The 27,878-nt window shown below is 31.9% G+C and overlaps 3 protein-coding genes across 3 annotated transcripts; 2 read left to right on the forward strand and 1 right to left on the reverse strand.

Annotated features, from left to right (window-relative positions):
* Positions 1-1,006: 1,006 nt before the first annotated feature.
* Positions 1,007-8,280, reverse strand: LOC116017279 (MLO-like protein 3). The gene is made up of 15 exons (XM_031257830.1): positions 7,898-8,280; positions 7,738-7,795; positions 7,295-7,554; positions 6,998-7,114; positions 6,574-6,634; positions 6,351-6,439; positions 6,002-6,076; positions 5,815-5,903; positions 3,938-3,987; positions 3,643-3,683; positions 2,814-2,987; positions 2,647-2,682; positions 2,201-2,268; positions 1,934-1,994; positions 1,007-1,437 (listed from the first exon to the last, which is right to left on the reverse strand). The coding sequence occupies exons 1-15, from the start codon at positions 8,051-8,053 to the stop codon at positions 1,129-1,131; spliced, it is 1,644 nt and encodes a 547-aa protein (XP_031113690.1). The 5' UTR covers positions 8,054-8,280; the 3' UTR covers positions 1,007-1,128.
* Positions 8,281-16,593: 8,313 nt separating this feature from the next.
* LOC116015274 (MLO-like protein 6) lies at positions 16,594-21,575 on the forward strand. The gene is made up of 15 exons (XM_031255305.1): positions 16,594-16,976; positions 17,284-17,341; positions 17,454-17,716; positions 17,805-17,921; positions 18,040-18,100; positions 18,194-18,282; positions 19,126-19,200; positions 19,305-19,399; positions 19,502-19,551; positions 19,722-19,762; positions 20,022-20,195; positions 20,327-20,362; positions 20,473-20,540; positions 20,649-20,709; positions 21,003-21,575. Exons 1-15 carry the CDS (start codon positions 16,854-16,856, stop codon positions 21,477-21,479), a joined length of 1,788 nt encoding a protein of 595 aa, XP_031111165.1. The 5' UTR covers positions 16,594-16,853; the 3' UTR covers positions 21,480-21,575.
* Positions 21,576-23,350: 1,775 nt separating this feature from the next.
* Positions 23,351-26,799, forward strand: LOC116015535 (syntaxin-71-like). The gene is made up of 10 exons (XM_031255635.1): positions 23,351-23,634; positions 23,861-24,198; positions 24,306-24,431; positions 25,286-25,442; positions 25,533-25,618; positions 25,734-25,802; positions 25,950-25,994; positions 26,086-26,148; positions 26,250-26,326; positions 26,537-26,799. Exons 2-10 carry the CDS (start codon positions 24,043-24,045, stop codon positions 26,547-26,549), a joined length of 792 nt encoding a protein of 263 aa, XP_031111495.1. The 5' UTR covers positions 23,351-23,634; positions 23,861-24,042; the 3' UTR covers positions 26,550-26,799.
* Positions 26,800-27,878: the final 1,079 nt, after the last annotated feature.

Here is a 27,878-nt window from a genome sequence, read left to right on the forward strand (position 1 = left end):
GAGCAAATAATAGTGTGAAACATGGTTTATATTTTAAATATATTAAAAGTTTATTTTTAATATATTAAAAATTTATTTTTAGTATATTACAAATTTATTTTTCAGATAGTATATTAAAAAAGAAGCATATAGTAGACTAAAAATAAACATATAGTATATCATAAATGAACATGTATATTAATGGTTTACTTTATAATGTAGTGGAGGATTATGGTCCATAATGTAATGATTGGAGGGTTGTGCGTAAAATATGTAGTTGTTTAAGTTTGAAGATTACTAACAAATGCAAGAAAAGTTTGCAAAAAAACAAATGCAAGAAAAAAATTTAGTATTATAATTTATAAAAAAAATTTATGATATGAAAATAAATACGGAATACTAAAATGAAGATTGTTACTCATAAAAAAAATGATATTTTTAGGCACTCAGTTAAGGCTGAAATGCAGATTTAGTCCTTCAAATATTTGAAGTGTGAATAGTCTTTCAAATCACTTAATAAAATAACTGATTTAATTTTTTTAGTAATCAAAACTCACTTTGATAATAATTAAAAAAAAAAAAAATTTGTATTAAGAATAAGTGATTGAAGGAATAAGTGTGCACAATGCTCACAAGAATCAGTGCCATTTTCCTTTAACCATAACCTTTTGTGTTGTCTCACTAGGACTAAACAAAAACACTTAATTAGATATAATAATTAAATTTATATATACTTTTGAAAGAGTACGTAATACAACATTCTTTTTGTTCCTTCCTAATTTCACCACCATACGAGTAATAAATAGATTTTTTAAAATATTATGGAATGAGACAAATCACTATAACCTATTATTGATAAAAAGAATTGTTGAGTCCATTTCACTTGGTCTTTCTAGTATCGTTTATTTTTTATATAGTTTGTTGGTTATTACGCTGAAATAATATTTACCTAATGTACACTCTTAATTAATAACATTATTGTTTTTGAAATTTATAAAACTATTAATAAATAACTATATATATCTACACATCATTGTGTAACATTTATCTCAACAGATATTTTTTTTGAGAAATCTCAACAGATATTAATTACATGGAACTAGCTGAACATCATCAAAACTTCCCTCTTCAAAATATATAAAACAAATATTATTGAGGGGGTCTCCACTCTTCAGTTATCTCATCATCAGTCTCCGCAGCCGCAGGAGCGAGAGTCGGAGAGCGGTTAAGGTGGGAGGTTTCCGGCGAATTGGAGGAGGGGCTAACGGCGGCGGGCGTGGTGGATGATGAATAGTACTCACGGCGAGAGTTTTCTATATCTTCATCATCATCAGCTTCCATATTCTTATTCTTTTTATTATTCCTATTCTTCTTCTTCTTCTTCACTTCGCTATGCCAATACTTTATGATTTGCATCACATTCTCTTCCAGTAATGCCCTTTTGTAATGTGACCCCATCTGCGTATATGCATCAATTCAATCTCTTTTTGTTTCAACCACACAAACTATATATGTGTGTGCATATATATGAGTGACCAGGGAAACATGCCACCACTGTACTGCTCAGCTCGATGGTGTTTATTGGGTAAACTTGCATTGTGAGTTGTGACTCTAGCCAGTAAATGACTATAATGAGGCAAACAAGTTTAGGTAGTATGTCTATAAGTGGCTGACTCAAATCAAGAATGTCAAAATATATATGCCATTTCCACTAGGAGTCGAACTTGTAACATTATTGTTGTTACTAAGTGCTGCGTATGTATATCCTTGGAAGTTAATTGGAACTCTGATCTATGATACATGCATGCATTATGTTTAATGGGTATATTACTTTGTACAATATTAATACACATAATTATTTAGTTTTAGTTTTTAATATATAGAGTATTATTAGACTACAATTGATTAGCAGAATAGAAACATGAAATATGCATGAGAAGTGAGAAATGCAAACCTGAGTCACTAGAGCATATAGAGGTAGAGTAATGTAACTACATAGGATTTGAACCATCACCCTGCAAACAACATAATAATATCATATATATATATATATATATATAGTTTCATACTCCAATTATTGGTCGGAAAAGGTGTTTTATAATATTATACAAGATAAGTATATAAAATTAATAAATTAGATGATATGAAATTACATATTTACTTGTATAGTGTTGTAGAGAAAAATTAATTAAATATTGGGGGGAGGAAATTAAATACTTACGCTAGTACCACCCTAATGACAATTTTCTCCACATTCTCATGGTAACAAGATCTTATCCCAAATTGCAACTGAAAAACAATCCAAATCAATATACATTATTGAAGTAACTTTTATGAGATTTTTCCCCTTGGCCCAACTTTCCCCCTAGCAATATAACTAATTGTTATATCATGGACCAGAGTTCATCATGTATATCGTGAACCCTGATCTAAATTATATATGTGTAGCTAACATATTATATACAATTCACATATTATGAATTTAGAAAAATGTTCATGTTCATAATATGTTACATGCATGCAGGTACCATGGTTCACAATGCGCATGATGGATCTTAGTCCACGATAAAATGTGTGCTATATATAATGACCACAAACACACAAAAAAAAAAGAAAAGAAAAGAAAAAAAAAAGAGGACATTGTAAAATAAAGAGAAGAAATTTTACCGTGACCCAAATGAAGAATGCTACCTCAAATGCATTCTTTAATAAGATGGAAAAAGAGAAAATTAAAACAATATATAGTTAGTGTTTGAACGCAATATATAAAGAAGTTAACATCACATATGAAAACACAATATGAAAGGAATTGAAGGAAGTTAAAATTGAATTACCATAAAGAGAGTGAAATGGAGAAGGGTCAAGACGAGTGGAGGGTGATTAAACCAGAAGAGATTGTCATTAGGTTGTACCAAGGGAGATCCTTTGATTACTGTACTTTGGTTTTTCACCCTAAGTGCCATTTTTGCAACTATCACTTCCAGCTTCGTCCCAACAACCAAAACTATCTAACCAATTAAAAAAACACATCAAATCACCATCACAACATTAATTCTAATAAATTAAGTAAAATGCTCCCGGTTCACAACTCAACTTCAAAATAAATTCATCATAAGTTTTGCTTTACTAGTAGTCACAAGACACTACCATAGTAGTGTATAAGCATTTGGTGGCCTATATATATATATATATATATATATATATATATATATATATATATATATATATATATATATATATATATATATATATATATATATATATATATATATATATATATATATATATAGGCCAGTTAAGGCACATCTTGCGATTTACCTCCCCCACCTGTCTCCAAGCTGGAGCAATTAGTGACACTTAAATTTGGAGTTCAAACTTATTAATACTATAATAAATTATTAACTGATCAAATAACCCAAAATAAGTTCATAAGTTTTACATTACTAGCACCCCCGCCCAAAAACACTACTGTATAAACATTAGGTGGCTTGTAGACAGTTTTAGGCACATCTTAAGATTTACCTCATACACCCATCTCCCGGACAAGAGCGGTGAAAGACTCTTAAATTTAGGGTTCAAACTCATTAATACTAATAAATTAAACTAAGTAAAATAAACAACAGATCCAATTATACAGTCATTTATATTCATTTAAGTACTTACTATCAATGGTAGAAATGATACCCAAAGATAGACGTTCCAACCTGTTTCATTGTAAAAGGGAAAAGAAACGACAAATAAGTTTGAATCGGTAACCCTAATATATGATTATAACAATTTTATAAAATTGTATAATCTCAACAAGTTGACAAGTCTATTTAACATTTTTTTTTTAAACTATTAGGATACGCTTCTCCCAACTATTAGGAAACTCTAACCACAATTTATATATTCAAAAATGAATCTAAATATATAACGAATTGAAGGTCTATTCGGGTAAATAATTTTATGTGCGTACCATGGACATCGACCAACAAAAAGATTACAACCAATAACCACATTAACGGGCTGCCCAACAAAAAAGAAAATGAATAAACAAATTAACAAGCCAGTTGTTAGTGTGATAATAAATTATGGTGACGAAAAGTCAACAAATTAAAAATTAAGAAAATAATGTTTCCAGTAAAGTGCTACGAACCAATCATGTATGGACTATAGTCCTGTGTTGATTATACTATCAAATACGAAGTAATAATATACATTCAGTATAAAAAAAATTATATTTTTAGTATATTAAAAATATATTTATATTCAGAGAAAGTATATTATTTGAGTATTGAAAGTACCTTATTTTGTATAGTATACATTCAGTACACAAATAATGTACTTTCAGTATATTAAAAATACACTTTTGTTATGGCCCACACAACATTGTGTAAATCATGATACACACAATAATTTGCGGGTACGAACAATATGACAATTGATATGCATGAATCAGTAAAAGTACAGTTCACGTGCATATCAATCTTCACATGACTTCTTGGACTTTATTTGTGTTGACAAGTTCATCCCATATAGACGTCAGTCGAGGGCATCAAGGCCGGCAGTGAGTCAACTGTAGGTGGAGTATATATATATTGGGAGAAATTTTCAAATAATTTGGAATATGTTTTTTTTTTTTAAGCATGAAGTTACGAGTTGTCAAATCCATTATCGTTTAAAATTATAATGCAATATAACACGAGATTTTGACTTTTGTATAAGATATGATGTGCAATAACAAATTAACAACTAACAAAGAATCACTAATACAAATGCATAAAATTATAAAATTTTGTGTACATACATGTGAGAATGTGATAATTAATTTTATCCGTTTATCTATAATAAAGGCCGAAAATTAAGAGAGAGAAAATTTTTACGGTTACACTATAGTAATTACGACAATACATTTGAAAGTGTTTGATAATGCACCCAAAGATAACGTGCTAATAATGTACAACATGAGTGCCCTAGTAGTGCATTGTTAATTATCTGCAGATAAATATATATATATATATATATATATATATATATATATAGGGAAAATGACAGTTTTTCCCCCTATGTTATGTGCATATAGCACTTTTTCCCTCTGTGTTATTAAAGTGGCTATTTTCCCCCCTGAAATGTTAAATTGGCATTTTTACCCTTAAAAATAATTATTTCATTTATTTTTTCTTCTCCAACAAATTATTACTTATATGTATGGATGGTCACGATTCGGTTCGAACATAACCAAATACTGTAGCAATCATACCGAAATAGTATGGATGGTTCTGGTTACGATTCAGAACCGAAAAAAAAAATTAAATAATTGTTGAACCGTGAACTGAAACTGAATCACAGTCATATACAGTGAAAAATGATCAAACACTTATTTTGATAAATCGGTACGGTTCGATTCCAATTTCGATTTTGAACCGTCAATCAAAACTTATTTAATATTTATTTTTTAATTTTATTTCTTATTTAAAAATAATCTAAATTCAACAATTATTTTATTTTATTTTTTCGGTTCAGAATTGTAACCATTACCGTCCATACTATTTAAGTTCAATTGCTACAGTGTTCGATTAGGTTCGTATCGAACCGCGATCTTCCATACATATTAGTAATACTTGGTTGGAGAGTTAAAAATAAATGAAATAATTATTTAAGGGTAAAAATGCCAATTTAACATTATAGGGGGAAAAACTACCACTTTTAAAATAACTGAGGGGGGAAAACTGTCACTTTAATAACACAGGGGAAAAGTGCTATATGCACATAACACAGGGGAAAAAGTGCCATTTTCCCTATATATATATATATATATATATATATATATATAATACAAACACGCGCACATACCTGATGCCAACTATAACTTTGAAATCATCTTCAAGAGATCGTTCTATATACTTTTGGAAATTGAAAGTGTTATTTGATGACAAATGAGCCTGCCCATTTTATTACAAAATTATGTCAATTACAGACTAAAATATAAAAATAAAAATGAACAAAAAAAAAAAAAAACGAGCAGAAATTAAACGCTTACCATAATAAATCCATGGCGTAAGGTGAGGTAGTCAACTTTAGCTACTGAATAAAAGAATTGTCGAAAGAAACATTTCTGCATTAATTATAACAAACATCATTATAAAATGTCTCCTAAGAACAAGTTTATGGTCACAATATGAAACATAATATGGCAAAGGCCTTGTGGTCAAGTGGCATGAAGTGATTCTCTCAAGTTGGAGGTCATGGGTTTGAACCTCAGTGGGGGCAATGTTGACTTTGTTGGGCTTCAGTAGGTTGAGAGGGCAATGTTGAGTTTGTAACATAATACTATTACAATTCGTATAATAATAATAATGAATTCATTAACGAACTTAGATTTTACTTACAATCCATAGCAAAGGGCCAGTTGTAGCACAATCGTCTATGTGTCGACGCCCAAACGTTGTTTGCGTCGTTAATCTGAACCGGTTAGGATCTACGTAGGATGTTACATGCAAATTTTAAAATTGCAAAAAAAATTAATTAGTGTATCATTGTCCTGACGATAGGTTTAATAATTTGCATTAACATTGAAAAGCAAACTCTTATAGTATGCACTTGAAGGCATACCATTGGCAGCCAAGTATTCAACTGTCTGTGTTTCTGTTTCCCATGATTTCCAACGATTCATCTGTTAATTATGTCATTATAACATCAATTAAGAAATACAAAGTTGTCAAAACCTATTGGGCCGAAGCCCGTGAAAGACCAAGTCCGGCCAGCACCCGATAGTTATAGGGATTGTTGGCAGAGGCTTGAAAGGTCAAGTCCAACATCATTCCTTTCGAAAATTTAATAGTATAAATAAATAAAGTTGCGTATTCGCTACTAATTATAACTTTTGGTACAGTGGTGAGGTTCTGTGCAGTTAAGGTTGGCTGGTGCTTGATGAAATTGTTGAGACAAGGCTGATGAATGACCATTTGCTAAGCGTTTGATCCTTACAAAAGCATTTATTCAATTTATGGTACAAAGTAGTAGTTAGCATAGTTACCTTAAGTCTTCCCAAACCCATGGTGATGACACAATACACAATCTGCATTATTGCCAGAACAAACATGAAGTTGTTCAGCTGGCTAATACCGCTCTGTGATATCAATGAAGTCCTCCCCTGCCCAAACATAGTAAGAAACAATTTAGTTTCGGAAACATATTTACTATATATATGTTCGGACACTTCACTTGAAATCTATAAATTTGTAACCCAGATCAGAAAACAAAAAATATGTTTATTTGTACAAATTTTCATTTTGAAAACCGAAAAACTTTATAATTTAGTGTTGTAGCATACTTTAGAGTTGCAGTGATCTGAGGAGTCCAGTCCGCCGGCGAGATGTCTTCCGTGGCTTGGTACGAGGAAAACTGGAGTGGTCGAAGAATTCCCAGGATTATTGGTCCATAAATGTTGCAAGGTTTTGGTGGTTTTAGTTGACCCTGCAGCTCTATTGCAGGGTAGCATGGATTTGGCAACGCTGTTTGGTATGCAAATCTTGGAAATTGGCCTCTGTAAGATGGCTAACAGAAGTGACAAGAATCCCAACAACATCAAAACTGCATCAACAGTGAACCAAGTTAGTCAGATTGTTGATTAGTAATTACAAAATCACAAGATTTCTTGATTTGAGTCAATCAAATATAGACAACCTAGGTAATTTCTGTACACACTCCCCAATAATGATTATTAGTTTCTCTCGTCACTCAAAAGTAAGAACAGAAAAATGAATAAAAGCATACCTGACTTGAGCTTCTCCACAGCTTCAAACAAAGCAGTTTTCCTATGTTTTTTAAGCCACTGCATTAAGAAACACACAGAAAAACAGGATTCTTAAAAACACTCACAAATTAAAAAAGGTTACCGCATAAACATAAGTAGTTTTTGTTGTTTGTTGCTTACGTGAGAAAGGAGATGTATCAAGTGTTCGATCAAAAGTCCGAGTAATATAAATACGAAACAAACCGTCGCTACAGCCCAAGTCGGCGTCTCAAGCAGAGAGTGCGACGGACTGGCCGCTCCGCCACCGCCGCCGCCGCCTCCTCCGCCGGCCGCCATATTTCGCGACACAAGTACGTACGATAATATATAGTACGATACTTAATCGCTCTCTCTTTCTCTCTCTATTTGGCGGCAAATTAAAACCAGGCTGCAGGAGCTATATATATATGGATATATAGAAGATAGAGAGACTTGATGATGAAGCAAGCTGCAAAGAGCTATATATTCATCATGATGACGAAACTAAAACGCACGGAGAGAATGAGAATTCAGAGAGCTGCAAGATTCGCCGGAGACTTTGGAGGTGTACTCTTTTTTTAAAACACAATTTGACGGTCCGCGCATAGATGCCGTGAACTAACCAGTGAAGGTATTCATTAATTGTGCTTAATTTGACTTGGTTTACTATCTCTTCATTCAAGGATCCAATTTAATTTATTATGTGACACATACACAAATTATTAATTCCGAAAATTACACCTTTCTTTGTGATGATGTAACAATCAAACTCGTGACATTTAAGTACAAATATTATGCTACACGCGCATGATTTTTTATCAGAAAAAATTTAACTTTTATTCCTTAAGTTATAATGTAATAGTGAAATCAGTCATTGTACCTATTATGACTTGTAAGAGCATCCCATCAATACATCTTGATGTGGTTTTTGAGGAAACAATGCATATGTAGAAAAGAAAGAAGGAAATTAAAGGGTTCATGGAGCTTGGTTTTTGTCAGCTATGTGAGCCCCACCAAGAATGCAACAATTAAAGAAAGCCTCATGTAAGGCACCAATCTTGCGAATGCATGCGTCTGACTGGACGCGTAAATCTTTATTTAAAAAAAGTTGTTTTTTCTTTTTCCCTTTTCTTCTCATTTTCTCATTCCTAGTCACCTGCAAAAGTCCTAAAAAACTACCACTATTAGAGATGCTCTAAGCATCCAACTATTACGAGTATTGTTTTTAAATTGTTGAGTTGTCCATAAAATGTCTTTTAATTTTTTCATTAATGGATTTGTCATAATTTTCTATTAATCTTTAATAATCTTAGTAGATCAGAGTTCTTAATGAAATTTTACTTCATATTTCTTTTTTATGCTAATTGCTAAATAACGTACCACTCCAACTGCGGAGTTTAGTGATAAAATGTATATAGACCATTGATCTTTATTAAATTATTTTATAATTTATTTTCTTCAATATTTGGATGACGTGTAATATCTTTGTGTTTCTAGCCACAAAATCATATGGTTGAAGTGTGATTTAAGTAGAAGAAAATAAATATGATATAAAGTTCTATTATTAGCTCTCATCCACTAAGATTTCTGAATATTAACAATAAATTTTAACAAAATTGTTAACAAAAAGATTTTTAAAAATTTATTTTACTGAAAAATATAATACTTGGTATAACTTAAAAATCAAAACTCCAACCTCTCCCTTGTTTATTTATAAAGAAGGAAGACATGAAATGTGTTGGTTTAAGAGGCAAAATTTACTCACAAAATACTTATTTATAGCTCCTCAATATTTGGTAATCATATTATTAAACTAAACTTTCCACACGGTTATTTGAAAGTTGGAAAAAAAAATTGATAGATTTTATGTTTTTGTTATAAAAGTCAAAAGGAATATATATATATATATTCGATAGATTGACCTTAAGTAATACTACAAGTATTATATACTCCCAGATAAGTGCATCACCAGTTAATATCCAGACTTGAAGGGTAATGGAAGACCTTATTACTGGGTCAAACCATGTATTATAAGCAATAAATTACTTGGAAAACTGGGATTATTGAAGTTTCCTAGACTTCAACTAATCAATAAAATACAAAACAAAAACATATAACGACTCAGTTCTCAAGAACGAATCTGCAAAATTGTTGTATTTGGACTTTCATTAGCCTACTGATTTTTTTTTTTTAATTAGGTTCTTTCATACTTTGAAACACAATAAAAAAAAATTGCATATATATAATCCAAATTAAATGAAAATTAGGCTTCACGTGAAAACTGAAAAGTGTGAATTAATTTGATATACCCATCTAAGATGATCAATGGTTAAAAATTAAGAAAAAAATAGCAAGATTAATTTAATAAATATTACATACTTTTAAAGTGAATCACGTATAATAATTATGCCAAGATGCTCATGGGGTAGTTAGGCAATGTAACTAAGGAACAAAAACATATTACTTCATGTTGGTAATCGCAAACAAGTTAGTCAGATTGTTGACTTGACAATCACTAAGTTGGGAGCGGAATCCATTGACTTTCATGGTTTGAACTGGTCAGCAATGAAGAACTTAGCTTCATTTGCCTCATTGTAGTTTTTTGTTATCACAAGATGGGATTTATTTTTTATTTTTTTTTAAAAAACAGATACTTCATAGAAAATTAAGAGGTTATCGTGGCAACGGTATAATTAAAGAAAAAAAATTTCTTTTATAATTTAAAGACCCAAAAATGTCAATTTCCCTTAAATAAATCCCATGATCGCGGATAATTTTGCATTTCAATTTGTTTACATGCATGATGCATGATACTTCTAAAGATCAGAGAAAGTTGTGGCAGCTGAATAGTCATATATTACGTACCAGGACAAAATCAAAATTTGAATATTAACAAATGACATCCCAATTTATTGTGTCCATGACAGTGATGACACCATGAGTTCATTGGTTGGGATTTATATATGGGAACGCAATCCCAACAATTAACGTAACTTAGTAAATATAAAGTTTTAAATTCGACTTCTCATGACAATTATGAATGTGTTTGGTTCATGAGTTTACACACTAAAAATAAGAATTAAAATTATAATTAATGTTTGGTTAACAACTTTTTAAAACACAACTATGAGATTTGATTACCCTTTCAATTAAAATTTTCATTTTCTAATTAAAAAGGGTATTACTCCATCTTATTGGTAGTCTAATTTTTAAGTTTTGATTAGTACTTTTAGATTTTTGTTTTGATTTTTTTTTTGTTGTTGTTCATATTGATGTTTTGGATGTAATTATATTATGATCAATTGCCTTATTTTTTGTTCTTGTATTTTTAAAACATTTATTTCCATTATAAGGTAATACACAACCAAACATCAATATTGTCATATTGGTAATCATTCCAATTCCATCATACAACCAAACATGCAAAATACTTTCACCAAAAGACATTATCATTACCAAATATTTGATTATCATTCGGATTCCGATTCCATGTGTGAACCAAACACACCCTATCTATTAATCTTTTTAGTTTGAGTCAATTAGTTATGTACAACTTACATCAGTTTATCTCCTTATGATCTGTCTGTTCGAATAACAATTGTGAATTTTTTATTTTTTATTTTTATAAATCAGGATATGGATACATTATAAATTGTAATGCTTGAAAATTACTCCGAGATTCATAAACCCATTCCTCAATCTAGTATGGCTTACTCAAGAGGGAATTTTTCGTTTATTTTCTTTGGAATAGGAATGACCGTCATGACATTAAATATTGGGCGTCATTTCTCCACTGGCACCACAAATGACAAAATCAATGTCAAAGACTCGATCATTCTGTCTTTGTGTTTGAAAAATATTTTTCCCTCTAATTGAACATACATATTTAGAAGGTACTATAAATCCTTATTCATAAATTGGGTTAGACTTTTTGGAAATACTATACTTTTTCTTAAAAGGATTATAGGTATTTTTATAAGTAACTCTTTAATTTTTAAATATTATTATATTTTAATTTAAAAATATTGTATTTTTAAAATAATTATTACATACACTTTTTCTTATAAGTAATAGTTGATTTATCTATGAACTATGATTAGTATTATGGAGTACATTTTTTCTTATAAGTATTACGTTTTTTTCTCATGAGTAATAAAGTACTACATTTATGTTGCAAAGTATTATATATAATGTTTAAAGATCGAAGATATCTACAAATTTTGATATGTTATGCTTTTTTTTTTTTGAGTACTAATATATATATATATATATATATATATAGGGATGGGGTAACGTATCACTATCACAAGGAATACATACAACTCCTTATTTCCACTGTGTAAATTTTATTTGCGTCCCTATTAAGGAAGGGATTGAAAATCTTCATTGAGGTTTGGGAGAAATAGTTTTTTATTTTTGAAAACCAAAGGAATAATCATATATTAAGTAGGAAATAAATCAGAAATACAAGCAGGAGGCGTAGTTACCCACAAATCAAGGATGGACAAAGAATTAGACAATCAGTTGTCCTAGCAAGGGTATGAGTCACATGATTCGCTGACCTTCAGATATGGCAAACTGTAACGTTTCCAATATCCGTAGCAATATGACGACATTGCTTAACAATAACACCAACGTACGGCAAATCTAATGAAGCAGAACTAAAAGCAAGACAAAAGTTTAAACAATTTGTTTCAAAAATAACGTTATTATGATCCGAGCTCTTGAGCCAAGTGAGAAATTGTTATTCATACTTGAAACATAATCTTCTAATACGTCTAAAAGAAAATTGATGGCATTTAAAATTTCCTTGCAAACAATTTTACGTAGATGTATGTTGTTAGACATAAAGAACGAATTATGGAGTCTATTGCACTCAGCACTTGACAACTTCCCATCCACTTCGTATAACAATAATTATTTTTCTTAAGTTTTTGTGTTGGTTTCTTTAGATGGATGAAAGAAAGTAGAGGAGAGAGATTGTGAGAGGTGATCCTACAAATTGTGATTTTTTGTTGGTCTCATTAAAAAATAAAAAAATGTACATAGTTGGTGCACCAGCAAAGTCGACTAGACATGTAAATCAGCAATGACACTATTTTTTCCTTTTCAATTCTTCCTCTCTCCCCCCTCACTCCCTTCTATGTGGCAAGCAAATTTTGACAAAAAGAATTAGACCATTATAGTTGCTCTAAAAGAAATGAATAATTTTGATAATCTTTGTCCCATCATAAATTTGGTCTGAAGCTTTTGGCCCTGTTTGGTAAATGGCTGTTGGCTGATTTGGTTGGCTGTTTGGGTTAGAAGGTATTGATTTGTTGATAATATTAGCTGATTGTAGAAAGTTGTTTGATAAATTGACTGTTAACTAATAGCTGTTAGCATTTTAGAGTTGCAAAAAGCTTATTAACCAAACAACTAATAATGATCAAAGAAGCTAAAATTAGCTGATAGGCTGATTATTTACCAGGCTTTATCTTTCTCAAATACTTCATATCACTAAACCTCGTCAACATGGTTCATTGATGACCTGTGTGCTACAGTTGAAGACAATTGCTCCTATGTCTTGGGGCTTGGGCCATCATCTTTACTTCCGTTTCAAAATATTTTCATAATTCCCTATTATGAATGGTAATGATAAATTGATAATGAAGCCAAGCAAAAACTTATTACACTTCCCTCATTCTAAGTAATTATGGAGAGTGCCAATTCACCAACAAGAAGATTATAAATACGTATTTCCTTTTTTTTTTTGAAAATAAATACGTATTTCTTATTTCTTCTAGAGTTTGAGTACATACACTACGTATTTTTATTTTGGCAAAAGTTTATATGAGACCGTTTTATAGATCTTTGTTTATGAAACAAATCTGGTAAAGATGAAAATATAATACTAATTAGGAATAAAATGTTTATTATTTAATTATATGAGAAAGTGAAATATTTTTTAAGAAAGATGCAATACTTTTATGTTTTGATTTAAAATTATTACATTTTTCTCATAATATTACATTTTTCCTAACAAATATTTGTCAACATATGTGAAAATGCAATACTTTTGATGAAAAATGTGATACTTTTTATCATAATGTAAAAGTATTACACTTTTTATATAAAATATTACATTGTTTTTTCTTATAAGTAACATATACGTTATTCCTGATTAGTATTGCATTTTTCGATATAAGTATTATATTTTTATATTGACACGACCTAACTTGTTTAACATATAAAAATTCATAAAATGATTTCACACAAGTGTAACGATTTTCTTTTAATTGATACTCAGTAGAATCAATCATATGGTCCTGTGTGGACCATACTATAAAATAATATACATTCAGTATAAAAATAATTCATTTTAGTATATTAAAAATGTACATTAATTGTGTATTGAATGTACATTATATTATATAATGTACATTCAGAACATAAATAATGTATATTTAATATATTAAAAATGTATTTTTTATTATGGTTCGTACAAACATGTTCCACACAATTTGCCCCGTAGCGTTTTAAAGGCCGCAATCTTGGAAAAGCTCTCCTATTATTTAGGAAATCAAAAAGGCAAGTCAAAGTTTATGAAATTTTGGCCCACAAAACAACGTTGTATTGCCCAAGACACATGTGGGAAAATTGAAATGGTCATCAACTCCTAGGGCTTGCGCTCCAATGAACCACAACAAATCCTTGGTTAATATAGTACTAATAATATTAATCAATTATATAAGAGAATTTTCAAAATGAATTAACCATTAAAAATTCCAGTGTAGTTATTATCGATTAAACTATATATATATATACACTAGCATTTTGTACACGCGATGCGTAAAAATTCATGCCCAATATTAAATCATTAATATATACAAATAACTAAAATTTATAATTCGAATTATATATACACAAATAATATATGTACTTTATACACACACACATATATGATTTATTATTTGTAGAAATTTAATTAAAATATAATTAATCATTACATTAATTATATAATAATTTTAATAAAAATGATGATTAAAGAATATGAAAAAAGATATGATAGATATAGGTGTATGGTAATAATGAGATCAAATGCGGATACTGTGCACAGGTGAAAGATGGGGTTGAATGATAGGCGTTGATCTCGCTAAAAAAGGACCGTCCAGATTGAACACAGATTAATAAAAAAACGCGGTGGCAATTTGGTCCTTTTACGTTTATGTCAAACTTAAGGTGCATGGTTTTCCTCCTTAAGATGTGTGGTTTTCCTTCTTAAAGTGCGTGGTTTTCCTTCTTAAGATGCGTGGTTTCTGTGCTTGAGGTGCGTGGTTTATGTGCTTAAGGTGCATCGGTTCTTCAGTTGAGAACTTAAGGTGCGTTTTTGTTGAAACTCAATGTGCGTCGGTCTAGAGCTTTAGGTGCGTGATTTTACTTCTTAAGGTACGTGGTTTTCCTTCTTAAGGTGCGTGTTTTGTGTGTTTAAGATGCGTCAGTTGTTGAAACTTAAAGTGCATCAATCTAAGGCTTTAGGTGCGAGCAATGGTTTTCCTTCTTAAGGTGCGTGATTGTTGTACTTAAGGTGCGTCAGTTATAATATTTAAGGTGCCCCATTTTAAAACTTTAGGTGTGTGTTTTGTGTTCTTAAGGTGCGTGATTTGTGGTTACTTAAGGTGCTTCATTTAAACCGATTTAAATAAGAAAAAGTAGAATACCATTTGGTTTGGTCATGTATCCGTTCACATAATGGAGATAGTGACAAATATTTCAAATTCTATAACCTCGAAATCACTTTAATTTTCTAGATTGGCTAATAAATTAATATTTATGTTTAGATTAGGTACTATACGAAATTGTTCCGACTTTAAAAAATAAATTAAAGTTTATAAGACGGCAATGTATAATAGAAAACAAAAAGTATCATAACAGATCTCCAAATAATTAATAAGTTGATCTCAAGTTAGTCAAAACTCAAAGAGTTATCAATTACTAAGAAATTATATATATCATTAAATTTAAAAAAAAATCTAAAATGTCTATTTGTACTTAAATAGTTTTTTTGAAAACATTTGTACTTAATAGTTAATACAAGAAGTTTGTGAAAACATGTGTTCTTATAGTCACTAAAAAATCGATTATTGGTTAATAAATCATTCTAAATTAGTGAAGTGATTATCATCACTAAAAAATTATGATACCTATATGTGTGCGCATTGGATCAAATGCGAACAACTACTCAAGTCAAAAATTGCAAACTTATCTTGTTTGTTGATATGAGAATGATCAACAACGGTAAAGTAGGGATCAAATATGAAAATATGCGGTGCTATATTTTAATAAATATCTCAAACTTTAAGTGTATTGACCAACCCTACAAAGTGCTCTAAACAATAAATGAAGTGCACTCACCAGTGATACGTGGAGTGCACCCTCTTAAGTAGTGCATTTCCAATTTTTCCACATATTATTAGACGCACTTCAAAGTTTAAAATATTTACCAAAATCATTACTCTTTTCTTTTCTTTTCTTTTTTCAGATCTCCTTACTTTAGAGTTGTTGATCTTCTCCAGATTAATAGTTAAATTAGTTTATATTTTTATCAGGACATGGGTTCTCACGTAATAATATGATTACATGAGGTGTATATCAATTTGTGATGGACATTGAATATATATTGTTTGATAAAGTCAAGTGGTCCAATCATGCCACATTCGTAGTGTACATAAATTTTAATTTGATGCGTAGAAATATATAAGTAATAAGTGTATAATTTTGAACAAGTCATGTGGTGCATCTTTTCTTTAATCACCTATCATCATAAGTCAGCCGGTGCCATATTCCCATCCCTCTTACGCGTATGTGAAGTCAAATTAAAAGTCACATTTTTTACTTTTCCATTCTCCTTTTGATTATTATCCGACTTATACTATATAACTCTCCCCATTTTGATAAGACCTTTATCACATGCGCCAACAAAACGTTCACTCATCCACTTGCTTTCAATTCCCTAGCTCTCAAACTAAACCATCTTCTCTACAACTTCAAGCATTCTTTGTTGTGATAAAACAAGCACTCTTTTCGTTCAATCATTTTATGTGATTTCAATTTGTTTTGATATATACATTTATAAAAGATGGCGGGTGGTGGAGGAGGAAAAACGCTGGAGGAAACACCGACATGGGCGGTCGCAGTGGTGTGTTTTGTTTTGGTTGCGATTTCGATTGTGATTGAGTACATCATCCATCTCATAGGAAAGGTTAGTTTTCACTTTTTTTTTTTTTTGGTTAGATCATGAAGTGTCTGAGTAAGCCCTAATTATAGAGGCACCGTTTAGCCGGTACGATACATCTAATTCTAGATCGCACCGGATTGACCCAATTAAGGGACAAAGTGCTGGCTATATTAATTTTTTCATACCAGTGAGAATTTTGAACTCTTGACCTCATGAGAATGCCAACTAAGTTGGTTATTATTATTAATTTTTAATTTCTTTTCAAGAACGATGAATGAATACTAATGTTCATAACTTTTTGTTTTAAATTAAAATTGTGTGTGTATTGCAGTGGTTGAAGTCCAAACATAAAAGAGCGCTGTATGAAGCTCTTGAGAAGATCAAATCAGGTTTTTCTATATATATATATATATACACACATTTTAATTTAGCTGTATGGAAAAATAAAATTTTAATTGTATTATTTTAATAAATTGGGGATATGATGGGTGGGTTATGCAGAGCTTATGCTGTTGGGATTTATATCGTTGCTGCTAACGGTATTACAAGGGCCGATTTCCAACATATGTATCCCCGCAAGTGTCGGAGCCACGTGGCATCCATGCAGCAAGAAGGAAGAAGTAAAAAAGTTGAAAACGTCGTCGTCTGAAGAACACTGGGAATTGTCGTCCGAGGAAAACAGCCGCCGGAGACTTCTCACCGCCGGAGGAGGAGTGCGGCGTGTTCTGGCGGCGGCTGCTGGTGATGACAAATGCGCTGCCAAGGCATCCATTCACACTCTCATCAATATTTGAATATTTTTTTAAAAAAATTTATAATTATCTTTAATCACTTCTCTCTCTCTCTCTTCAGGGAAAAGTGTCTCTTGTCTCCACGGATGGTATCCATCAATTGCACATTTTCATCTTCGTTTTGGCTGTTTTTCACGTTCTCTATTGCATTACCACTTTGGCCTTAGGGAGAGCCAAGGTAATTAATCCCGTCCCACAAGATTATCAAATTTTCTATAATATTGATGAATACAAAAACTTTACCTAAATTGTCGTTTAAAAAAAAATTAAAATTCACTTTTTATCGACGATTTCAGATGAGACGGTGGAAAGCGTGGGAAGAGGAAACAAAAACAATCGAATACCAATTTGCTCACGGTATGTAAAACTGAATTACTTATTAATATGATGTAATTGGGGGTTATATTTCAGAGTATTAATTAAAAATGTACGTTTTTTGTCTAATGTCAGATCCGGAGAGATTTCGATTTGCTAGAGAAACATCGTTTGGAAGAAGGCATTTGAGCTTTTGGACAAAGACGCCCATTCTTCTTTGGATCGTAAGCATTTTTCTATCATTGAATTGAATCTACGGTGCACATCATATGCATGCATGTATGATACACGTGAATATATACATACAGATTACGTACAGATCGAGTTGTATGTATATGTGATTGCGTGATACAGTTTATTATGACTTACGAGTCGTATAAGCATCACACATGCATCGTGTCTTGAATTGATTTCTGGCAACTTGCCAAAATTATGGCTTGTTTGGAGTTTGGACCATTCCTTAGACTAATTAATGATTGTAATAATCAATGATATATACGTAATAACGGAAATGAGCTAAAAGATATATAGGAGATTAGGAGACTATAAATAGGAACTATTCTTTTTTAATTAAGACAGCTAATTTCCCTGTTCACATTATTGGCCGGTTTGACTTCAATTATTTTTATTTTACATTATCTAAAAGTTTCAATAGTTGAATTCCAAATCGAGATAATTAACATAAAAATAAAATAAAATATTGACTTGTTGAATTCTAAATTGAGATAATTAACATAAAAAAAAAATTGATTTGTTTGGTAGCATAGTTAGTTTATCAGTTAATTTTGATTTGTTTGATTAATATTAGCTGTTTGACTTGGTTAAACAATCAATATGAGTATTTGATTAATTAACTTTTTGTAACAGTTTATTACCCCAAAACGCTAAAATTTAAAAATATGCTTAAAACAACTTTTTTGAAAAACTTGAAAGTCATTGTACATGTAATCAGCTAACCGCTAATTTATCAAACATTTTACTACAATCAAATAATGTTATCAACTAGTCAAACCTACTAACCCAATTAGCTAACAGCTATTTACAAATTTTTTTAATTCCTCTACCAGGTTTGTTTCTTCAGGCAATTTATACGCTCTGTTCCGAAAGTTGATTACTTAACACTCAGACATGGATTTATCATGGTGCGTCAACAAAGAAATTTACTTAAATAATTTTATTTTCTTTTAGTAGTGTATATATATATGGGTGTGTGGTTTATTTAATTAAAAAATAATTAAAATCGCAGGCTCATTTGGCACCTCAAAGCCAGACCAAATTCGATTTCCAGAAGTATATCAAACGATCACTTGAAGAAGATTTCAAGGTGGTTGTAGGAATCAGGTTGGTTCTTCATTTCTACATTTATCAAATTTCATTATTAAAAAAAAAAAACAAAAAATCTTAATTATAGCTAAACGTTTGTGTATTATGTGTTCTTAACAGCCCAATAATTTGGCTGTTTGCTGTTTTGTTCCTTCTTTTCAATACTCATGGTAAGTAATTAATACTGCATATATGCTATACAATAATATATAGATGTTACTATACATAGCATGTTTTCATTATATTTTGGTTGAGATTTACTATATATTATTGTTCATTAATTATTGGATTAGTTTGACTAATCGATCTGAGGAATATCATATCTTTTTGGATGGGACAGGCTGGTATTCTTATCTATGGCTGCCATTCATTCCCTTGATTGTAAGTTGCTTTCTCTTTGTCAACTATATCTTGCCTGTTTGTACATGATCAAGTTGACTTAATGCAATCATACATCTCATTTTCATTTTTTAATAATAAATAATTAATATAATATCTTTTGTGATTTTTAGTTTAATTTGTATAATATATTTAATTATCGAGAAAGTTTTAAAATGTTAATGGTAAAATGTGATTAATATTATATTATTTTGTTAGTCAAAGGATTTGAGATGTTTCGAATAATAATATAATGGTGCAGATCATCTTGTTGGTTGGCACTAAGTTGCAAGTGATCATCACGAAAATGGGGCTAAGGATTCAAGAAAGGGGCGAAGTTGTAAAGGGCGTGCCTGTGGTTGAGCCAGGCGATGACCTTTTCTGGTTCAATCGTCCTCGTCTCATTCTCTTCCTCATTAATTTTGTTCTTTTTCAGGTGCATATCTATTACGGAGTATATATGAAAAAAAAAATCAAAATTTTATTATTACATTCCATTATATCAAAATTCTAATGCCCTAACGAATGTGTTCATATCTTTTTTTTTTTTTTTCTTAATCAATGCAGAATGCGTTTCAACTAGCCTTCTTTGCTTGGGCTTGGGTAAGCCAATGACAATTATCTTTCAACACCAAATAAATACAATGAAAATATAATAACTATAATTATTATAATTATAAAAATAAATTAAATTCAACCTTTTTTTTTTTCAGTATGAATTTGGACTAAGATCGTGTTTTCACAAGCATGTGGAAGATATCGCTATCAGAATCTCAATGGGGCAAGTCCACCTTTTAAAAGAAAACTTTATCAATTGATTGTTTACTCTATAAGTCTATATATATATATTCCAAATTATTATTAACACTTAATAATGGTTGTTGTTCAGGGTTCTTATACAGATTCTTTGTAGCTATGTTACTCTCCCTCTATATGCACTTGTGACACAGGTAATTAAATCATTGTCTACTAAGAAGAAAGAATATGAAAAATTCTAGAAACTCATATCACTACCATAACTAATAATGCTTGATATAATTATGTATTTATGATGTCAATTGATAGTTATATACATCATAATATATATGATACAATTATGTATACTATATATGATTATATCGATATTATTAGTAACACCTTATAATAATAATCTGTTATTCCGTAGTCTGTACAATAATATATTGATTAGTACCCTAAAAGTTTAATTAAAATTGTTATTATTGTGCATGTGATGTGAAAACAGATGGGTTCAAACATGAAACCCACCATTTTCAACGAGAGGGTAGCAACGGCGTTAAAGAAGTGGCATCACACGGCGAAGAAAAATGTGAAGGAGAGCAGGCATAACAGCGCCGCCGTGACGCCGGTGTCGAGCCGGCCGGGCACGCCGTCGCACGGCATGTCTCCGGTGCACCTCCTACGAGGCTATTATCGGAGCGACCAGGCGGATAGCGCTCAATCGACGCCGAGAAGATCTAACTACGAGTTTGAACACTGGGACGCCGACGACCATGACTCGCCTTCTCACACGCGCTTCCACAACCACGGCGGCGAAGGATCGTCTTCTTCCTCGTACATGAACCAGATCCAACTAGGTCACATACGACACGATGTACAGCCGGTCCATGATCCTAGGTCGTTGCAGATGGTTCCTGTGCCGCCGCAACATGAGATCCATATTGAACATAGCGATTTTTCGTTTGATAGGATGGTGAATTAAACTGACATTTGCCAACAACTTTATGTAAATGTTACTGTTTACTGTAACTACTGCAATTAAATTTTATTTATTTTATAAACGTGTTCTTTTTACTGATTTGGTCTCTTTTTTAAAATAATATTCAGCCAAATAGTTATATATACTTTTCATATGAGTTTAAACTTGTCTAGTAAAAACTTTTGCTATCTCGGTATATATATGGACAATGAAATTAAATGTTACCACTTTCAAATGTACAAAGTGAGTCATGATTAGTTGATATTTACTAAGTCCATATTCTACTGTCGTGGTGACGTGATTTTTCATATTTAAATCAGGTCTCAAAAAATTTTAATTTTCTTTTCTCGTTCATCTCTTCTCTGTTTATTTGTATATTCTCTTTGTCTCCTACTAAATTCATCGTGACACTTAGTCGGTCTATTCAGGTGTTGACTAACACAAAAGATTGATTAAACCCGTCAAGTTGTCACTAATCACCAGTCATTTATAAAATATAATTGACATTAATCAACTTAATAATTACCTTTTTTTCCTCAAGTTGACTAAAGAAGTTAAAGGTTATACTAAAAAATTTACAATAGTTGATGTATCACATCCAACCTAGCTACTTTCGAAATAGGTTCAAAGATTATAAAACAGAACAACCATGACACAAGATAAATTATACTTGAGACCATGATTCATATTGCAATGTAGTCTATTGATAAATGTTCATTTTTAATATATAAAATATTTATTAATCATTATTAATATACTGAAAATTCATTTTTAGGGCATCTTCAATGGTGAATATTAAAGGGGAAGAAAACAAATAGAGGAGAGAAAAAGGTTATTCTCCAAAGAAATTTTTATAGTTTCAGTATTCAAATAATATACAGTATTTTATATGAATACAAGGTATATTTTTAATATACTTAGAATATATTATTTGTATACTGAATATATATTATTTGATAATATATAAAATAATGTTTTAATATTTAAATAACATATTTTATACATATACACAAATAATGTGCTTTTTATTTGTATTAATGTATTTTTTATTTGTGTTTCACACATTGATCCATAGAATAATGATGGAAGCTACGAATTTTATTTGTGTTCCACAGAGTGATCCATAGAACATTGATGGAAGCTACGAATAATGGGCGGGTTGTTATACCGTGGACCCAGGTCCACCTTGCAAGGTGGATCTGAGTCTACATTCACATACACTGATACACTATACCCTACATTCACACTTTCTAAATTCCACATTCACACATTACAGAATTATATGTTTAGTAACTATATTACCACTGTTATGCATTTACATATTCAAAACTCTATATTCACAGGTCCTATACTCCATATTCACAACTTGAGAACTCCACATTCACACATTACAGGGCTACAAGTTGCTAGAACTTCTTAACTCTATTACAGTTTCACACATGCATAACTCTACATTCATGATTTCTATACTCCATATTCACAATTTGAAACTTCCACATTCACACATTTCTGGGCAACTCTACATTCACACAATCATAAATCTACATTTACGATTTCTATACTCTACATTCACACTTTGAAACCTCTACATTCACACATTTTTGGACAACTATATATTCAGCAATATGTTTACTAATTTTTTTTTAAAAAAAAGAGACAAAAAGGACGTAGTTTTGGACCCAAGTCCACAAGTAGCATAATTTGTCATAATGGGCCTTGTCGGTCAATTTTCTTTCCAGCTCCCACTACGGCCCATCTTTTTCTTTGCTTTACTGTGTGCTCTGCTATCTCTATTCCCGTTTCCCGCCGCCCTTTTCCCTCTCTTCTTAACTTCTTTTTTTTTTCTTTTTCTTTTTTTTTTTCCTTCACTATATATGTCTGTACCGCTGCATGTAAATCAGATTTCGCACGGAAACAGAAAGTAGAGCGAATTATGGAGTCGTTTGAAGGGATGCTCACAAAGCTGGGTAAACAATTCTATGCGGTGGTTTGTTTAGGCGCGGTTTTGCTCTCAGCAGTCGTCGTTCACTACGTGTGTGCTGATGAATCCGATTCTGATGAACGGCGTCGCCGTGAACGCACCATGAAACGTTTCCGAGCCTTGCACGGCCCTCCTCTTCGTTCAAGCTACCGCTAGATTTTTTCTGCAACTTTTTAGGTATAGAAAATCTTAGACTATAGAGTCGAGAAAAGGAAAATTCAGGATGTGAACTCTGTAATATTTGAATTTTGTTCATGATAATAAAGTCGTAATTGAATGATTAAATAATAAATTTAAAGTTATGATTTGGAATAATTTTTAATTTTTTAAAAAACTTCAATATACCTCAATTGTCGAAAATGCTCCTTAAGATTTGAATGGTGATTGAAGCGTTTCCTTCCAGGTCTTCCTCTTTTGATGCGCTTTCGACGGTGAGCCTTCCGTTTTCCTGTGACGAGTAGTGTGAAGCGAGAGAAAAACAATGAGAGAAAGGAAGGGAGAAGAAGAAGAAGAAGCACCTCTCCCCGTTCTCTCTCGATTTTCCATCCGGAATTCTCCGTCGCCGGAAAATTCAACGACAGAAAGATGAGCGTGATCGACATTCTCTTCCGCATCGATGAAGTTTGCAAGAAGTATGAAAAGTACGATGTCGAGAAGCAGCGTTCCAACAGCGCATCCCCGGAAGATGCCTTCGCTCGTCTCTACTCCACCTTCGAGTCCCAAATTGACCTCGCTCTTAAAGTCATCTTCTCTTCTCTTCTTTTTCTTATTATCATCAATGTAATCACGGTTTGCGAAACAACTTATAGCAATTGTTTTTATATATCTATATTTGTTTGCTTTTTTAGAAAGCGGAGATGGCGGAGAGGGAGACAAACAGGGCTGCGGCTGTGGCCATGAAGGCGGAGGTACGGCGAGTGAAGGCTCGTTTGTTGGAGGAAGTCCCAAAGTTGCAGAAACTAGCCCATAAGAAGGTTTCTATTTGCAAGTGTATTTTTTACCATTTTAAATTTCAAATCTTTCTTTTCATATTCATTTCTTTGATTTACGGAAAACACCCCACCACCTATCCAAAGGTGGGCTTTGCGTGAACCTCTTGTTATCTTAGCTGGCAAAGGACCCCAATGAGATAAACCAGTCTAGCTGATAGGCTCAAACCGAGAAGGGACGATAGTCTTGTGGTTATCAAGCCTCTTGTTATCTTAGCCTATGAAACCTAGAAGATGATAGTCTTATGGTTATCAAGTCTCTTGTTATCTTAGCTGGCAAAGGACCGCAAGGAGTTAAACCAGCCTAGTTGATAGGCTCAAACTGAGAAGGCGATAGTGTTATGATTATCATCAAGCCAACAACCTAGAAGGCAATAGTGTTATGATTATCATCAAGCCAATGACCTGACCAACTTATCACTTCCTATTCATTTTTGTATTTTTATGTGGTTTCTTCATCATTTCTTATATCTTATTCTTGATCCTTATTGAAGGCAGGATATTATATTCAAAATATGTGTTTAATGTAATCAGATGATCTGGAGTCAATTTATGGTGAAATATACTTCCAGGATTGATAAGTGAAATGAGCTTGCTCTCAACCTTAATTCCATACAAACTATAATTCTTTAACAAGAAGGGTGTTCAACCACAAGGATTGGTTATAGAAATAGTGAAACTATATTGTTCTGTTTCTGTTGAGCTGAAACTTTATGATGGCTTTCACAATAGTAATAGGTTGGATGCTTCTATATTTTATTGATTCGTATGTTATCAATGCAATTTGAACCTTTGTGTCATTCTTAGAACTAAAAATGGAAGTTATATTGGATTAACAGGTTAAAGGTGTCTCACAAGAAGAAAGAGAAGTACGTAATGACTTGGTACTTGCACTACCTGAGAGGATCAAAGAAATCCCTGATGGAACTACAAGTGCAGCCAAGTCTGGAGGTTGGGGGGGCTCATCATCTCTTAAAAACGTCAAATTTGACTCTGGTAGGTGATGGTTGCCACCAAGTGTCTCCTTAGACTTCTTTTCTTTAATATTTTGTTGCAGGTTTTCTGACTGTTAAAAATTAATTTCAGATGGGCAGATGGATGATGATTTCTTCCAGCAGAGTGAAGAATCTAGTCAGTTCCGGAATGAGTATGAGATGCGGAAAATAAAACAGGCTTGTAACTTGCATGATCTATTCTTATGCATGTTTTGTTTTCAATCCTTTATTTGTTTAGCAATATGAGCTGATTTCAATATCATTTAAAACTATATATCTGATATGTTTGCAGGATGAAGGATTGGATTTTATTTCAGAAGGTCTAGACACACTGAAAAATTTGGCTGAGGATATGAATGAGGTTAACTACCCTGCTCTTTCATCTGCCCACAAAAAAGAAAAAAATAAAAAGGAAATATAGGGAGAAAATAAAAATTTGTGGCATTCTGGTTCATGGAAAATGAGATCTAATTGTTTCTATTTTATTCATTTTCCATTCTTTTTTCAGGAATTGGATAGACAAGTTCCCCTGGTTGATGAAATTGAAACAAAGGTTTGCATGTTTTTGTTGTGTCCTTTAATTGATTGCATTATCAGACAATAGTGGAGTATCAAGATCCAATGCACTTCTTGTGTCTTTGCAGGTTGACAAGGCAACAGCTGAGCTAAAGAACACCAATCTTAGACTCAAGGAGACTATTAATAATGTATTTATTATTTATTTAAATGCAAATAAATCTGGTTTCTGACCCTTTTATGACTTTTAGAACCTTCTCATGTTCTTATTCATTTTCTAAATTTATTCCAGGTTCGGTCCACCCAAAACTTCTTTATTGATATCATTCTTATCTGTATCATCTTGGGGATTGCAGCCTATTTATACAAGTGAGTACCTTATCTTTCTCCTTGCTCTTCAGTTCTTGATAGTTGATAGCAATACCAACATTCCAATTTGCTTCTTCCTCTTCTTCTTCTTTTTTTTTTTCGTTTGAATGCATTGAGGAAACAGCATATAACTTTTTATAGGTATTTCAACCCCCCAAATGTGAAATTATCAAATAAGTGTTGTAATGAATCCCAAATTTCTTTATGCAGTATACTTCAGTGAATACCTTGGAGCTTCATTTTATCATGGCCTGGGCAGTGTCCACTGTAATTCAGCAATTGCTTCTTCCTAAAAGTGAACTCAATGTTTGAGGATGTACAACTGGAAACTTGAGAATATCAATTTGCACTAACCTACTTCATTCTAGATTCAACTGTTGTGTTGTATTCAGATTACTGCAAAATTGTTTACTTCTGCCAATATATAGCACTGTTCACACATCAATTTCATTTATCCAATTTTGCCAACATGAGCTAGGCGGCGTCTATTTTTATATTGGGATGGTGCCATGGTGGTGTGAAATTCATTTTGATGCAGTATGGATTTTTGAGAACCTTGTTCACACATTCTTGCTCAAATACTATCCTTCATATCAATTCTGTATTTGTTTTGCACTATTGGCAATTTGTGTCAATAATGTGAATGCCAGCATTCAATTTGATGAGGCAATGAACCATATAATTTGTGTGGCAGTCCAGCACCCTCCCCTCCCCCCTCCCCCCCCACACACACACACCACATACATATATGCATATCTAAGGTCTTCTCTTAATTCTGATCTAAGTTGCATGGCTGTTTGGGTTTAGGTCAGCATAAGTTCTGTGAACACATAATCATAATGGACATTGCATATCTAGCATGTAAAATATATAAGATTGTTTGCCTTATTGATGCAGGAAACACAAGAAAAATACAAAGCAATGGGGGCAGTTATTACTGATCCATGAGAATGTGGTTCAGTAGAATTAACTGCCACTGCATTGTGTACTCAGAATGATTTGCTTTTGTGCTCTTCTTATTAACTTCTCTTTTAGGCTCATTATGGCATTTGATATTGTATCACACTAAAGATGTCAGCCTGCAGTTGATTTCCATTGGTGGCTATCATGTTTTCTGGCAGGAAATCCTCACTCATTGTGGTTCCATCAGCGCTGTCCTTGTTAGATTATGGAGATTCTGATCCCCATTCTGGTTTCTTTTGTTTTCTCTTGGAAGAGTCAAGGGAAATCTGGGCACAAGAATTTGCTATATGAGTATTCTCTTTTCCAGGTTTGTGCTCATAAACTGCTACATAGTTGTTGTCACTATGAAACTGAGAGGCAGCTCTAGCAATGTTCTCCATTGGAATGAGGCCTTGAATAATCATGGAATATATCAGAGGGCTTGATAGATTTCATGTTATAAAGAAATTTGTCCATTTCTAACTATTGATCTTGTGGGGTGTTGGAAATCGAAAAGAGAAAAGCTAATATACTACTGTTATGGATGAAGGCATGAAGCTTCATAAAAAAGAACTGTCTTTAGAGAAAAATAGGATCAGATTAAAATAGT

This window comes from Ipomoea triloba, chromosome 4, assembly GCF_003576645.1.
Source record: "Ipomoea triloba cultivar NCNSP0323 chromosome 4, ASM357664v1".
NCBI classification, from domain to species: Eukaryota; Viridiplantae; Streptophyta; class Magnoliopsida; order Solanales; family Convolvulaceae; genus Ipomoea; species Ipomoea triloba.

What these genes read in the sequence shown, in the direction of transcription:
- LOC116015535 (XM_031255635.1), top strand. Translation starts at nt 24,043, where the DNA reads ATGAGCGTGATCGACATTCTCTTCCGCATCGATGAAGTTTGCAAGAAG. An exon ending in AAATTGACCTCGCTCTTAAA is followed by an intron (nt 24,199 to 24,305) that starts GTCATCTTCTCT and finishes TTGCTTTTTTAG; the next exon opens with AAAGCGGAGATGGCGGAGAG. An exon ending in AGAAACTAGCCCATAAGAAG is followed by an intron (nt 24,432 to 25,285) that starts GTTTCTATTTGC and finishes TTGGATTAACAG; the next exon opens with GTTAAAGGTGTCTCACAAGA.
- LOC116015274 (XM_031255305.1), top strand. Translation starts at nt 16,854, where the DNA reads ATGGCGGGTGGTGGAGGAGGAAAAACGCTGGAGGAAACACCGACATGG. An exon ending in AAGGTGGTTGTAGGAATCAG is followed by an intron (nt 19,400 to 19,501) that starts GTTGGTTCTTCA and finishes TGTTCTTAACAG; the next exon opens with CCCAATAATTTGGCTGTTTG. An exon ending in TATATGCACTTGTGACACAG is followed by an intron (nt 20,710 to 21,002) that starts GTAATTAAATCA and finishes ATGTGAAAACAG; the next exon opens with ATGGGTTCAAACATGAAACC.
- LOC116017279 (XM_031257830.1), bottom strand. Translation starts at nt 8,053, where the DNA reads ATGGCGGCCGGCGGAGGAGGCGGCGGCGGCGGTGGCGGAGCGGCCAGT. An exon ending in CTGGCCCTTTGCTATGGATT is followed by an intron (nt 6,077 to 6,350) that starts GTAAGTAAAATC and finishes TAATTAATGCAG; the next exon opens with AAATGTTTCTTTCGACAATT. An exon ending in TATATGCTCTAGTGACTCAG is followed by an intron (nt 1,438 to 1,933) that starts GTTTGCATTTCT and finishes GCATATACGCAG; the next exon opens with ATGGGGTCACATTACAAAAG.